The sequence below is a fragment of the Epinephelus moara genome, chromosome 14 (assembly GCF_006386435.1).
Source record: "Epinephelus moara isolate mb chromosome 14, YSFRI_EMoa_1.0, whole genome shotgun sequence".
Lineage (NCBI taxonomy): Eukaryota > Metazoa > Chordata > Actinopteri > Perciformes > Serranidae > Epinephelus > Epinephelus moara.
In genome coordinates this window covers 8,877,909-8,891,612 of record NC_065519.1, presented here as the reverse complement: position 1 = coordinate 8,891,612, position 13,704 = coordinate 8,877,909, and the positions used below count along the sequence as shown (strand labels likewise).

Genomic DNA, 13,704 nt, shown 5'->3' with positions numbered 1-13,704 from the left:
CCCATTGGCTGAGAGTGGTGCGACGCAGGGGGCGTGGTCACGCGTCTAGTTTCAGGATAGAGCAGCAGGATGGGACGCTAGCAGCGGCAACAGGGAGGAGGAAACACAAAAACAGAGCTCAGGGAAGTCTTTCTGACACTTATACAATGAAAAAGAGGCAGTGAGGAGCTGGTGAACGTTGCGACCATGATCCGGACACTCAGCGGGGCGACGTTTAGGGCTGCCGGGGCAGCGCAGCCGATAAAGGACGTAACAACCAGGCGGCTCCACAGGTAAGACTGACATTACAGAGAACAGAGCAAGGCTTCTTCTCACTGTGTGGGAGTGTAGTGTAATTACATGTGAGGAGTTAGACCTTTTCACGTGTCTCTAGTGAGATCCACTAGTTAAATTCACTCATAACTGACATGTAAGTCAAGAAAAGGGGCAAAGAAGCCTCAGCCTGATTGCTTAACTTAACTTAAAATTGATCTCAGTCACGGCCAAGGACATTCAACAGCAAGAACCAGCTTGCATAACGTTTCTGTTCTCTGCAGAACCTGATCTCCACACCCCCACCACATTGTTTATACACACAAAACATCTGAGTCTGCATTGTGCCTCTCAAACCACTCCTGCTCCATCAACATGTGCATGACTTTAAGGGGTGAAAACATTTGAACAAACTGAGATTTTGGCCTATTTTGCCTCCAAATGTCTTCTTTCAGACTCGTGGGAAGAAAATACACATGTAGGTGTGTAATTAGTTCAGATTTCTGTTCTGGAAATGTATGCAAATCAGTGCATATTTAATTAGATACACCCTATTTGCATATTCAAACATAACACCCCTCAAACTTTGGTTTTGTAACTTCAGAAGTACACACATTTTTTTGGTCAGTGTCGTACAGGAAGTCAGTAGAAGAAGGCGTGTCTGCACCATGTGTTTCACATCAGACCTACAGAAAACCTATAGGCAGCTCCGGGGCCATGGCACGCATGTTATGTAATGGGGCCCCTCACCCGTCTGCTTTAAGTAAACTGTGAAATACATATGTTGTACCATAAAGATATTGATTTGTAACTCTTAGGTAACGTCTCTTGGCTAAGTGAGACCAGCATGATATGAGAACGCCGGTTTCATCACAGATTAGTTAATGGATTAAATGATATTCAGGTTTAAGCAAGAACAGCTGCCAACGTTTTTACAAGTTCAGGCAGCCCCCCTTCGATTTATCTAACTGCAAACTCAGGAAAATCCTTCAAGGGACATTTTGTCACTGAACATATGAACTTTTAGCACCTTTAAACCCACCTATAGGTGCAGATAGTTGGGCTGCGATGCGCCCAAACACTCCCAAATGTTTTCTCCAGTCAGTTCTCTCGGTTCCTCCCCTTGTGAAGTTTTATAGCACTTTGCCTGGTTCTAATTTTGAAAAATGAAAACAAGATGTTGACTGTTCTCTGAGTCCATTGTAGTTGAGAGGGCATGGTGATTTAAAATGTCCCCAGGCTTGAACATTGTGTTCTTCCAGCTCTCTGCAAATATTTAATTATGTGAGATTTGTGGTGGATTGTGGACAAGTTAGATATTCCAGAACTGTTGCTTACACTCTGAGCCCACACGCTGCATGATCTGTGGTAATTATATTTTACTTGATGTAGCCTTGTGACAGAGCTGGATAGTATCTAAACAGCCTGTTAGCTGGCATGGGTTTCCCCACTGATGAGTATCAAAGGTCTATCAACTGCTCCTACAGCCATGTACAGTTGGACATTGAACCAGTGACCTAAATATTCTGTTCTGCTCTCTAACTTTTGCAACCTGTAAAGCTCGTTTCTTTATCAGTAACCATCTTAAATTTGTACTGTCAGTAACCTCACTGTCGTCTGTATTGCAGCACATATGACGTGGCCGTGGTGGGGGCAGGCATCGTGGGCCTGGCGACAGTCAGAGAGCTCATTCTGCGACACCCATCGCTCAGCTTCGTCCTACTGGAGAAAGAAAAAGAGCTTGGTGGGTTGAGTCATAAAAGTTGTTGTGGCGAAAGAAGACGCTGTGTTCCAGAGAGAAAAATGTTTTTCATGTCTCAGTAATTAAATCCAGTTACACAAAGCAGACAATGAGTACTTGGAAAGTGATAGTTTTTATGGCGCTGGCTCTGAACTCCAGCACATCTGAACTTAAACAATGACTACGAGGTTAAAGTGCCAAGTTTTAGCTTTGGGTATCGGATTAACAGTTAAAGGGTTAAAACCCTGCCATTGTGCTGCACTGTGAACACCTGCATACAATCTCAGACCTGAAAGACAGCCATGACACCTTGGTGCAATGCTAAAAGAAAATTGCAAGCAGAAAGAGATTTACAGTAACTTAAATGTCCTGCTGTCCAGGTGAAGGTTATTGTTTTTTAAAGAGAGTTTTTCCTCTATGTAAAAAAACACAGCTTGTCGTCTTTAACTGTTAGTTATTATACATACAAACCAAACGAGGTGAGTGACTTAGTGAGATGCTGGTAGGCAGATTTTATTACCTTCAGGCAGAGTCAGGCTCGCTGTAACTCTCTGTTTTCAGTCTTTATGCAAACATAAGCTAACCAGCTGTAGCTTCAGATTTTGCATACGGACACAAGAGTGTTGTCTCTTGTAACTCTTGGCAAAAAAGCAAATACGTATATTTCCTAAAATCTTTGATGTGTTGTTTGGTGATATCTGACTAAACAAAGACAATAATACATGATAGTTAACTAGAACTCTGCACAGCCAGTATCAAGGATCAGGTGTTGGTCGGCCGCAGGAACATCTCAGATAAAATCATAAACATAAACCAACACACTGAACTGAATTACTGTGATTTTATTAAGTGTGATGATACGTTTCGCCCATGACTTCCTCAAGTTCGCCCAATGACTTTTCTTTTTCAATATTTTTTCTTTCACATTCTTAAGAAATGTTTACAAAAGATAATTTTCAATTCATCCAAAAAGCATAATAAATGTACACAAAATTAGATAAAAAAACAAAATCAAGATTCATAAAGAATACAAGAGTTAAAAGAATAATATGTGATTTAACCACATCCCATTGAGTAGACGACTGAGAGGAAGATTTTATAAAGAAATATAGACTGCAGGTCCTGCTTCTGTCCCTCTACACCGTTAGCATGAATGCATGAATGTGAGAAGGGACCTAGTGGCTCATCTCTCCCTTTGGATCTAAATTACCTGTGGAGGGAGATATAGGTTAATATTGATATCACAGAAAAGGACTCAAATCTTGTGTTTCATTAAGTCTCAAGTGTATTCAATTCATGGATTCAAAATGCGTCCCTCCGAAAAAAGTTGGTTGATCAAATGGGTTGTACAATAATGCATAATGTTAACACTTACATTTCAGCTGCAATGATTAATCAATTAGTTATCAACTATTACATTAATTGCCAATTAATTTAATAATCGATAAATCGGTTTTAGTAATTTTTTAAGAAAAATAAAGTCACACTTCTCTGATTCCAGCTTCTTAAATGTGAATATTTTCTGGTTTCTTTCCTCCTCTATGACTGTAAACTGACTATCTTTGAGTTGTAGACAAAACAAGACATTTTGAGGACGTCATCTTGACCTTTGGGAAACAATGCTCGTCATTTTTCAGCATTTTTTGACATTTTAGAGGCCAAACAACTAATCAGTAAATCAAGGAAATAATCGTTAGTTGCAGTAGCTGCAACTGAGTTGACTGCAGATTAGTCTCTGCTCTCTAAACATAAGTGACAGACATCAGGTTTTAATGAGTTTGTCATGATTTTGCATCAGTGTGAAACAGGAACAAAGCACGTTTGCATAATTCGAGAGTCACTTGGATGAATCTGACTGAAAAATCTTTCATGATCATATTGACTGTTACAGGAAGATGATACACAGTGGAAAAGTCTGATGATTAACCTTTTAAAGCCTCATTTTCTGTCTTACTTCTTCATCTTGTTCTTTTATTTCTCGTCACTTTTCTTACTCACCAGCTATGCACCAGAGTGGGCACAACAGTGGGGTCATTCACAGCGGGATCTACTACACGCCGGGCTCGCTGAAGGCCCGTCTGTGTGTGCGCGGAGCCACTTTAGCCTACGAGTACTGTGAGAAGAAAGGACTCCCTTACATCAAATGTGGAAAGGTCTGCCTCCATGTTTTAACCAGATAAAATAAAAACCAACATGCATGTAATACAAACTCTGCTGGGCTGTATGGATCGTTGTGTTGTGTCTGCCTCGGTATTGATTGGTGTATTTCTGCAGCTTATCGTGGCTGTGGAGCAGGAGGAGATACCCAGGCTGAAAGCTTTATATGAACGCGGCATGAAGAACAATGTGCGGGACCTCGGTATAGTCGACGCCAAGGGAATCCGAGAACGCGAGCCGTACTGCAGGGTAAGAGTCTCAGAGACGCTGTTGTTGTTCCTACAGATGAAAAGATGGCAGTGCGGGTCTATAGTGTGTCGTCTCTGCAGGGTATCATGGCCTTGGATTCGCCCTACACTGGCATCGTGGACTGGAGGATGGTGGCTCTCAGGTACGGCCAAGACTTTGTGGAGGCTGGCGGCAAGGTGATAACTGATTCTGAGATTAATGACATTTCCATGGTCAAGGAGAGCCCAGCTGGGAGCACGGAAGGTAATAAACAGGATCTGTACATCAATGTGTCAGCAGGTGGTGGAAAGTTGCTCAGTACATTGACTCAGAGTTTTGTACTTAAGGGGATACTTCACCCACAAAATGATGACTCATACACTGTCGTCTTCGCTCCAGCCAGCGAATAGTGATACATTTGATAGCTGCAGTTAATAGAATCTGGAGAAGTCAAGTATGTGCCAGACCTTCAATACCGTCTGGTATTAATCCAAGTAGAGCTACCATGGGGTCCCTGGTCAAGTCCGTACCAAAAACATCCCTAAGCGTTAGATATATGCTGTCCCAATAGATGGTAAGCTTTTGACATGCCCAGAATGTATGAACGTAGTTAGCCGACACCTCTCTGCATGCCCTCCAGCAAACACCAGACGCAGAAGCATCAAATTTACATGTTATATGAGGTGTTTTCACGAAGCGTACAATAAGTTTCCATCTGAATTCTCTCCTTGTGTTTGAGCTGGTGACCATGTGGGACCCTGAACAAATCTTAAGTCAGGTCTCCATGGGAATTGGTTCTTCCCATTTGGATTTAAAATAGTGGGAGTCAGTCTTATCCATAGTCAGAAATGCACTGTACATACTGGAGATAATTTTTCCCATTGAGTTATTAATTTGTAGATTGGTCGACAACCTTTCAATGCCTTGGGAGCTTGAATCTTAATGAAGTCATCTTTTTTGTGTAGGAAATGTCTTACTTGTAAATATTTATAGAAAGCTGTCTGCGGAAGATTAAATTATTTTCTTATTTGTTTAAAAGACTTCATATTTTGAACTAACTGATTAAAAAGCTGATGTACATAAATCAACCCAAATCTTGACCTAAATTTCCAAAAGCTAATGTCCATGTGAGAGGGGATAAACAACGGCTGAGATGTAACGTTAGCTAGCTCAGTGGTGCTAGGTAAGCTAGCAGTAGATGCACTCTTCCTTCTGTGCAGTGATATGGTTGGCAGGTGTAGTTCAGTAGAAAGAAAATAGTTCCTACATGAAACTGCTCACAACAAGGTCTGTGGATTATCTTGAGTGCCATCTAGTTCCATTTTATTGGAGAGAAGGCCGACATTTCTTTTCTTTTTTTTTTTCTCCAACTTTTTTTATTGGGTTTTGCAGATATATACAATTGTATTAAGACATTTACAAAGAGTTAAGTATACATTTTTTTCTTTTAAGAAAAACAACAGTTAAGTATACATTTTTTTCTTTTAAGAAAAACAACAGAAAAAGAAAGTGGTCACTGAAGTATCGCTGCATATCCGAACGATTTATATAAAACTAAGAACAACCACAATAAAAATAATTAAATAGATTAATTAAAAAGTAGGACTAGGACAGAAATAGACAATTACAAAAAATAAAAGGATAAAAAGTAAATAAAAAAAATAAAAATGAATAAATAAAAAAAAGAGATAAGAGGAACACAGGCACATCAGTCAGGTAATAGTAAACTGCAATAGAGATAGCAACAGACATCCCATGTCAGATTAGCGGCATATAACCCTCATCACAACCGAAACAACATATCTACAAGTCTCTCTAAGCAGCTTCAGTCGTGTCAGTCAGGGGTGAGTGGAAGATCTGTCTTCTTAACGAACTGAAGGAATGGGCCCCATAATTTCCCAAATTTACTAGAGCAGCCAGTTAAAGACAGTCTGATTTTCTCCAGCTTAAGAAAATAAAGGGTGTCTCTAATCCAGCGGGCATGACAGGGCGGTATTGTTGATTTCCAATTAATTACAATTAATCTTCTGGCTAGTGGGTAGCAAAAGCAAGTACATCCTTTTTAGACTTAGTGAGGGAAGGAGGGGCAACCCCAAATAGTGCACTCAGAGCATTTGGCTTTATTTTTTCCCCTACTACCTCTGACAGGGTATTAAAAATCTCAGTCCAATAATTATATAGGGATGGACAATTCCAGAGCGTGTGTATTAAGTTTGCAGGAGATTGCTGACACCTATCACAAGTTGGAGTTACACCATCATAAATCTTAGCCAGTCGAGCCTTAGTATAGTAGGTACGGTGTACAGCTTTGCACTGAATAAGACTGTGTCTTGCACAAATAGAAGATTTATGTACCAGTCTCAAGATCTCTGTCCAGACTTCCTCTGATATCGCGACCCCCAGGTTCTCCTCCCAGAGTGACTTTATTAAGCCGAGGGGCTCTGAATGTAAAAGATTAATTTGATTATAGATATATGAGATAGAGCCTTTAAGAGTAGGGATTGGTGTCAGGAAACTATCCAAAGCTGAGTCACAGGGCAAATTAGAAAAACTAGGAAATGTGTCATGAACAAAGCTGCGGACTTGTAAATATCTAAAGAAATGTTGCTTAGGAAGTGAGAATTTATCTGAAAGTTGCTGAAAAGAAGCAAAGACATTATTAATATACAGGTCTTTAAAGTTATGAATACCGAAATTTGTCCACCTTAAGAAAACACTGTCTATGAGGGAAGGAGGAAAAGCATGGTTAGCTGCTAGTGGTGCATAAATAGAGAAAGTCTGTAGGCCAAAGTAGCGCTTAAACTGGACCCAGATCCTAAGTGAGGTCTTAACAATAACATTTTTGGTGTAGGGAAAAGAGGAGGAGTGGATAGGGGAGTGCACTAAGGCTTTCAGGGAGACTGGATTTGCTGAACTTGCCTCCATAACCAGCCGTGCTGGGGGAGGATCAAAAGCCTCATATTGAAGCCATTACTTAAGAATTCTGATATTGGTGGCCCAATAATAGAACCTAAGATTAGGCAGAGCCAGCCCTCCCAGTGACTTCGGTCTTTGCAAATATTGTTTGCACAGCCTAGGAACTTTCTTATTCCAGATGAATTCTGAAATCAGGCTATCTAGTTTATGGAAAAAGGACTGAGGGAGGAAGAGTGGTATGCACTGGAACAAGTAGGAGAGCCTTGAGAGTATATTCAATTTAACAGAGTTGACACGTGCAATCAAAGACAGATTAAGCAGAGACCATCGTTCAAAGTCTTTCTGTATTCGGGTCAACAGGGGGGCAAAGTTAGCTTTGTAGAGGTCTTCAAATTTGTGTGTAACATGGACTCCAAGATATACAAAACTATCATGGGCAACTATAAAGGGGAAATTTTCCAGGGGATACATCTCAGCAGTGGGGTTAATGGGAAATATCTCACTTTTGTTTAAATTTAATTTGCATCCAGATATTTGACCAAATGAATGAAGGGTCGCAAGAGCAGCGGGAACTGAGACAGGCAGGTTGGAAACATATAAAAGGAGGTCGTCTGCATAAAGGGAAACTCTCAGCTGAGTATCATTTCTAAATATGCCTGTAATAAGGGGGTTAGACCGAAGGGCTATCGAAAGAGGTTCAATAGCGATCGCGAATAATAGGGGGCTCAAAGGGCAGCACTGTCTAGTAGAGCGATAGAGGCGAAAATATTCTGATTGGATATTATTCGTCGTGACTGAAGCTTAAGGGGCCGAATAAAGCAACTTAATCCATGAAATAGAATTATTCTTAAAACCAAATTTAGAAGGCCGACATTTCTGCGGCAGATATCTCCAACACCCAGCGACTCACACCAAAACAATCTAGAGTGATAAATAGCACTACAGGTAAAAGGAAAAATATGTGTTTTTGATTTTGGGGTGAACTGTCCCTTTTAAGTAAAAGAAAGAAAGAAAAAAAAAAGATATCCAGGAGTTCTTCTTCCACCGTTGTTGTCACCACAGTCACAATAAAACAAGCACTGTTGAGTAATTTAAATTTCACCTCGGTGTGTCTTTTTTTAATTCTGTTTGCAGGAATGAAATATCCGATCGCAGTCAAAGACAAAAAGGTAAGACACACACAGATAAAAGCATCAGAAAGTTTAGATTGTGTTCTGTTGTTTTTAATGTCTGTATTGTTTTCACAGGGTAACGAGGTGCGGTGCCGTTATGTCCTGACCTGTGGAGGCCTGTACTCAGACCGCCTGTCGCAGATATCAGGATGCAGTCGAGAGCCTCGGATCGTCCCCTTCAGAGGAGATTATCTGGTCCTGAAGCCAGAGAAACACTATCTGGTCAAGGGAAACATCTACCCTGTAAGTCTGCTGAAGAATCATATGTCCATATATCCATATATCTTTAAGTTATGTAATCCACACATGTCATTTGATCTGCAGATGTGTCTCATTGAATGTGACTTCCAGTCTCTTACAGCTGTGTTCTGTCACTTCAAACTGTGGCGGAAAGAGATGATTATTTGAATGTGAAAAGTTTTGATGGAATTTAACATGAGATCAGAGAGCCACAGCCTTTCTATTTCTATTTTTTTCTTTCATTATTGGTACGTAGAGGTGGAGATTAAATCCCATAAGTGGAGATACTATTGAGTCCAGCTTTCTCTAGTGATAGCACCCATTCTCTGCTTTTTAGAACAAGTCTGGATCCCTCCGAAGTTGATCCATCACTCCAAGTGTGTTAGAGTTCCTCTCCTGGCATAGATTAAACCCCTTAAAACTATTTTTACATGTATAAAAAATCCCTCTGTGCCTAAAAGAATGGCCTACATGTACATCTACACTTTGTCTCATTTAGTATGTCGCCTGCAGCTTGAGCATACATGCCTACCTTTGACTCTGCTTATCAAACACACAAACTTCTGCTTTAAACAGTAATCAATAACACGAGCTGCCGGCTTGACGACATTATCATGCAGTTAACATTGTGTCACTAATGTTTCATAAACTGTCCTGATCGCCTTGTCTGATAAGTTCTGTTCTGTTTTCAGTGGAGCGCTGCCCACTTCCTTTTGGCGCACATGTTAACCAGTCGGGCTGTTAACACACGGCCCCAAGCTTCACAGATAGTTTGTGATCTGCAGCGATACTCTAACAATATCAAGGATATATTAGATATGATATGAATAATCTGATCATGATAAATGATAAAATATGCATCCAATGCTTCCACATATTGTCAGTTGTGTCTGAAAAAGGACAGCAAAAGATAAGGGGACACACCCACACGCAGACAGAGACAGCTCTAAGTGTGATTAGGACAGAGCAGAGGTGCAGAATCGCTGCAGATCGGCGCAGAGAAATCTCACTCATATTTTGTAGCATACAAAAACACCGTATCAGTTAACAAGGTTAAAAACTTGATTTTCCTTGGAGGCACTCCAGATTTACAAGCACTTCCCATAGCTAAAAAAAATGAAGGAAGTGTTGTGTTTATAACATTTTCAGCCTTACTTTGTGATTGAGGCTGCAGATTAAACCCTTTAATGTTTACGAGGTCATCAAATCCAAACCTTGGACCTTGCCTAGGGATTACAGGTTGCTGGGCTCGCTGCTACGAGCCATCCGTTCCGTCCCAACCCTCACCTATGGTCACGAGCTCTGTGTAGTGACCCAAAGAATGAGATTGCGGATACAAGCTGCCGAAATGAGTTTCCTACATAGGGTGGCTGGGCTCAGCCTTAGGGACAGGGTGAGGAGCTCGGACATCAGAGGGAGCTCGAGAGTAGAGCCGCTGCTCCTTTACGTCGAAAGGCGTCAGTTGAGGTGGTTCGGGCATCTGATCAGGATGCCTCCTTGGTGCCTCCTGCTGGAGGTGTTTCAGGCACGTCCCACTGGTAGGAGGCCCCGGGGCAGACCCAGAACACGCTGGAGGGATTACATATCTCATCTGGCCTGGGAACGCCTTGGGGTCCCCCAGGAGGAGCTGGGAAGTGTTGCTGGGGAGAGGAACGTCTGGGGTGCTTTGCTTGGCCTGCTGCCCCCACAACCTGGCCCCGGATAAGCGGATGAAAATGGATGGATGGATGAATGGATCTATGAAATATTAGACAATACTGTTCTTATAAGAGTTGAGTTACTTCAGAGAAAGTTTGAGGTATATTTCCAGTTTCAAGCTTTTGGTTTTACTTTAAAATCACCATCAAAAGCAGACAGAGGCTAGAACTGAGGTTGTTTACATGATGTTAAGAGCATTGAGTTTTGGTATGTATCTGTGTTCAATTTTACAGACCCCCCCTAACTGATGCAACTGAGCAATCAGCATGCACATCTGGAATTTATTAGTTGTTGTTCCCTATCACCTCCTCATGCTCCTGATTATGTTTTTTAAAGTAAAACCGAAAGCCTGAAACTACAAATATGCCTCTGTCTTCTCAGTCAATCTCCTGATTTTATTAGATTGATTCAATACTGCACACATATTTCACTGTTGCTACTTCATTTTGTTTCTATAAAACTGATTTATAGGTCCCTGACCCTCGTTTCCCTTTCCTCGGAGTTCACTTCACCCCGAGGATGGATGGAAGTGTTTGGCTCGGCCCCAACGCCGTCCTTGCCTTCAAAAGAGAGGGATACAAAATTTACGACTTCAATGTCCGAGACTTTGCAGATGCGCTCTCATTCAGGTACAACAGGAAATTTTTCTCATCTTATTTTCTTCTTTGTCTGTGTATTGTCCATTGTTGCAGGAGTATTTAATCTGAATCTTGTTTTTCGTTCTCCAGGGGCCTTCAGAAGCTGGTATTGAGGAACATTACGTACGGAATTGGAGAGATGTATCGAGGGATTAACATTAACGCACAGGTTAAACTCCTGCAGAAGTACATCCCTGAAATCTCGTCAAGTGACGTGCTCAGGTATAGAAAAATGCAAGACCTATGCGTGCGCATTGCAGTATATACAGTTTGTTACCAGGACAAGATGGAAGAGGAATGATATGATTCTGTTTTCAACAACAACCCTGGTTTGTTTCCTCCGCAGGGGGCCAGCAGGAGTTCGAGCTCAGGCTCTCGACCGAGACGGAAACCTTGTGGACGACTTTGTGTTTGACGGCGGGGTCGGGGACGTGGGCAGCCGGGTGCTCCACGTGCGTAACGCTCCCTCCCCAGCGGCCACCTCCTCCCTCGCCATCGCTGAAATGATCGCAGATGAGGTGGAGAGTCGCTTCTCTCTGTAGAGCAACACAGTGATCACAGACGTAAAAACAGCAAACCAAAAATCATCCAGCTTGAGGTTGCAAAATGAAACTATGTTGTGTCAAGCTGTCACTACCTCAGCATCACTGTCATCAGAGCGGAGACGTTTTCATTACAGGTCAAGCCTTAATTTAGCGCAGGAAGTCACGTATATGTGACTTGATTACATTTTAAGACTGTTTTATGTACGTAGTGCTGTTTCAGGTCGCGCAGTATGTTTACTCCACTACATTTCAAGTTAAAATTAATTTTTCTGCACTACATCTCTGTCTAAAACAAAAGTGCATCATGAGTTACGCTTAGTGGAAATTTTAAGTATTAAAAAAACGGTTCAGCTTCAGTAATATTATCAACTTGGACATGCTGTCTGGAATGTGAATATAACCTTTTTGGGAGATTGATCATTTTAAGATTAGAGAGTGTGAATCTGCCTTGGATTTTTTTCTTTTACTTTTGGATATGTTGTGTATTTTATCGTCTGTATGGTTTTTTTTTATTACATAACCATTTTTGGGAGACGATGATACGATGATGCCTAGTTTTCTGCCGACAATATAAGAAGATTGGGTGTAATTTTTGAACAGTAGTTGAAACTGTAACGCAATTAACGCACAGTCGTACCTGCAGAACGCACAGTTTGGAAAACAGACGGGTTGTTTTTGGGGCATTTTGTCTTCCAAAATAATTTTATGACATTAAAAGAAATTGAAATCATGTCAGCTTTAAATCATTTAGTGTTATGTCATATTTACTTTGATGTAAACTGAGAACACTTGGATGTTTTATAAGTTTTATATGTGCTGGGGGTGGTGATTTCATATGATTCTGCTCAGATTTTCTCATTATTCGAGTCTCAGAGGCTTTACATATTGCTAAAATTTGTCCAGATAGCTTTCCTATAAAATTGCTGTCATTGCATGCCATTTATTGACAAATGAATGTGAGTATTTTTACCATAAATACATATTTTTGCATAGCAAATGTACTGATTTGTTGTGTGGTTTGTGCCATATGACTTGTGAATATATGCAACATACTCATAGGTACTTTTTCAATATTACAACTTCTTTGAAGAAAGATATTCGCACATCCAACTGTCTCAGATGCAGGAGCGTCTATATGGGACAGGCCTTTAATTCCTCTCACACAAAACTGTTGTGCAGCAAAGATGGCAAACATGAACAAGTTGCTTATTTGAACCATTATGAAAATTACTTGTAAAAAAATGAGGCTTCGAATAACATACTTGACAGCTTCAGAAGCAGGAAGTCACCACTTGTTTTTTTGTCATGCCGGTAAATCCAAATGAATTACAGTCTTCTCTGGTGCTCATGGTCTCAGTAAAATAAAATCAACCAAGCTAACATTTAAACATTTATATTTTTTGCATGATCTAAGCAGCTTACTAATGATAGCTCAAGTGGGTAGTCAACAATCTGCTTTTATACATCCAAAGAACTTCTAAAAAAAATGAACTACTTGGCAACCAGACCAGGCCTCTATTTGAGACAGGCCTTTATTTGTCAAAAATATTGAGCCTGCGGTTTTTAGGTTTTTCTGTGTTTTTCTTGTTCCCTTTTGTTTGTGAGGTGACAGATGCAACACAGGTTGTTGTAAATTACTGAGGAACACACCCACAGCTGATTAATTCCCCCACACCTGTGCACACAAAATGGTTGGAACAGTTTCTATTTAAGCTCAATGTTGTAAATAATGGTGTTGAACACTCCTGACGAAGGTCCAGTAGGACCGAAACGTTAGTCTTACTAATAAATTGTGAAGCTGAGCGAGAGCAGTGTGCAGGTTTTTCTGTTCAAAGCCTCAAGTAATATTACAACCTCATTTTATCAGAGTCAGGTTCATTGCCAAGTAGGTTTTCACATACAAGAAATTTGCCTTGGTGTTTTGGTGCAAGAGAAAATAAAAAATAAAGTACTGCAAAGTAAAAAAACAAACAAAAACCAACCAAACAAATCAGATAAGTTTACAATGACCTGATTAGACCCTGTGTCCTCATATGAGGACATCACATTTTGGGTTTACTTGACCTTATACTTAATTCTGCTTAACTCAGACCTGCTACCTACACTAATCCATATAA

At 40.7% G+C, this 13,704-nt stretch overlaps 1 protein-coding gene across 1 annotated transcript; it reads left to right on the top strand.

The window, feature by feature from the left end:
• The first annotated feature begins 54 nt into the window (after positions 1-54).
• Positions 55-12,317, top strand: l2hgdh (L-2-hydroxyglutarate dehydrogenase). The gene is made up of 10 exons (XM_050061100.1): positions 55-272; positions 1,881-1,996; positions 3,995-4,146; positions 4,268-4,399; positions 4,480-4,642; positions 8,429-8,463; positions 8,542-8,709; positions 10,876-11,033; positions 11,133-11,264; positions 11,389-12,317. Exons 1-10 carry the CDS (start codon positions 187-189, stop codon positions 11,582-11,584), a joined length of 1,338 nt encoding a protein of 445 aa, XP_049917057.1. The 5' UTR covers positions 55-186; the 3' UTR covers positions 11,585-12,317.
• The last annotated feature ends 1,387 nt before the right edge of the window (positions 12,318-13,704 follow it).

What these genes read in the sequence shown, in the direction of transcription:
- l2hgdh (XM_050061100.1), top strand. Translation starts at nt 187, where the DNA reads ATGATCCGGACACTCAGCGGGGCGACGTTTAGGGCTGCCGGGGCAGCG. An exon ending in ACAACCAGGCGGCTCCACAG is followed by an intron (nt 273 to 1,880) that starts GTAAGACTGACA and finishes TCTGTATTGCAG; the next exon opens with CACATATGACGTGGCCGTGG. An exon ending in AACGCGAGCCGTACTGCAGG is followed by an intron (nt 4,400 to 4,479) that starts GTAAGAGTCTCA and finishes TCGTCTCTGCAG; the next exon opens with GGTATCATGGCCTTGGATTC.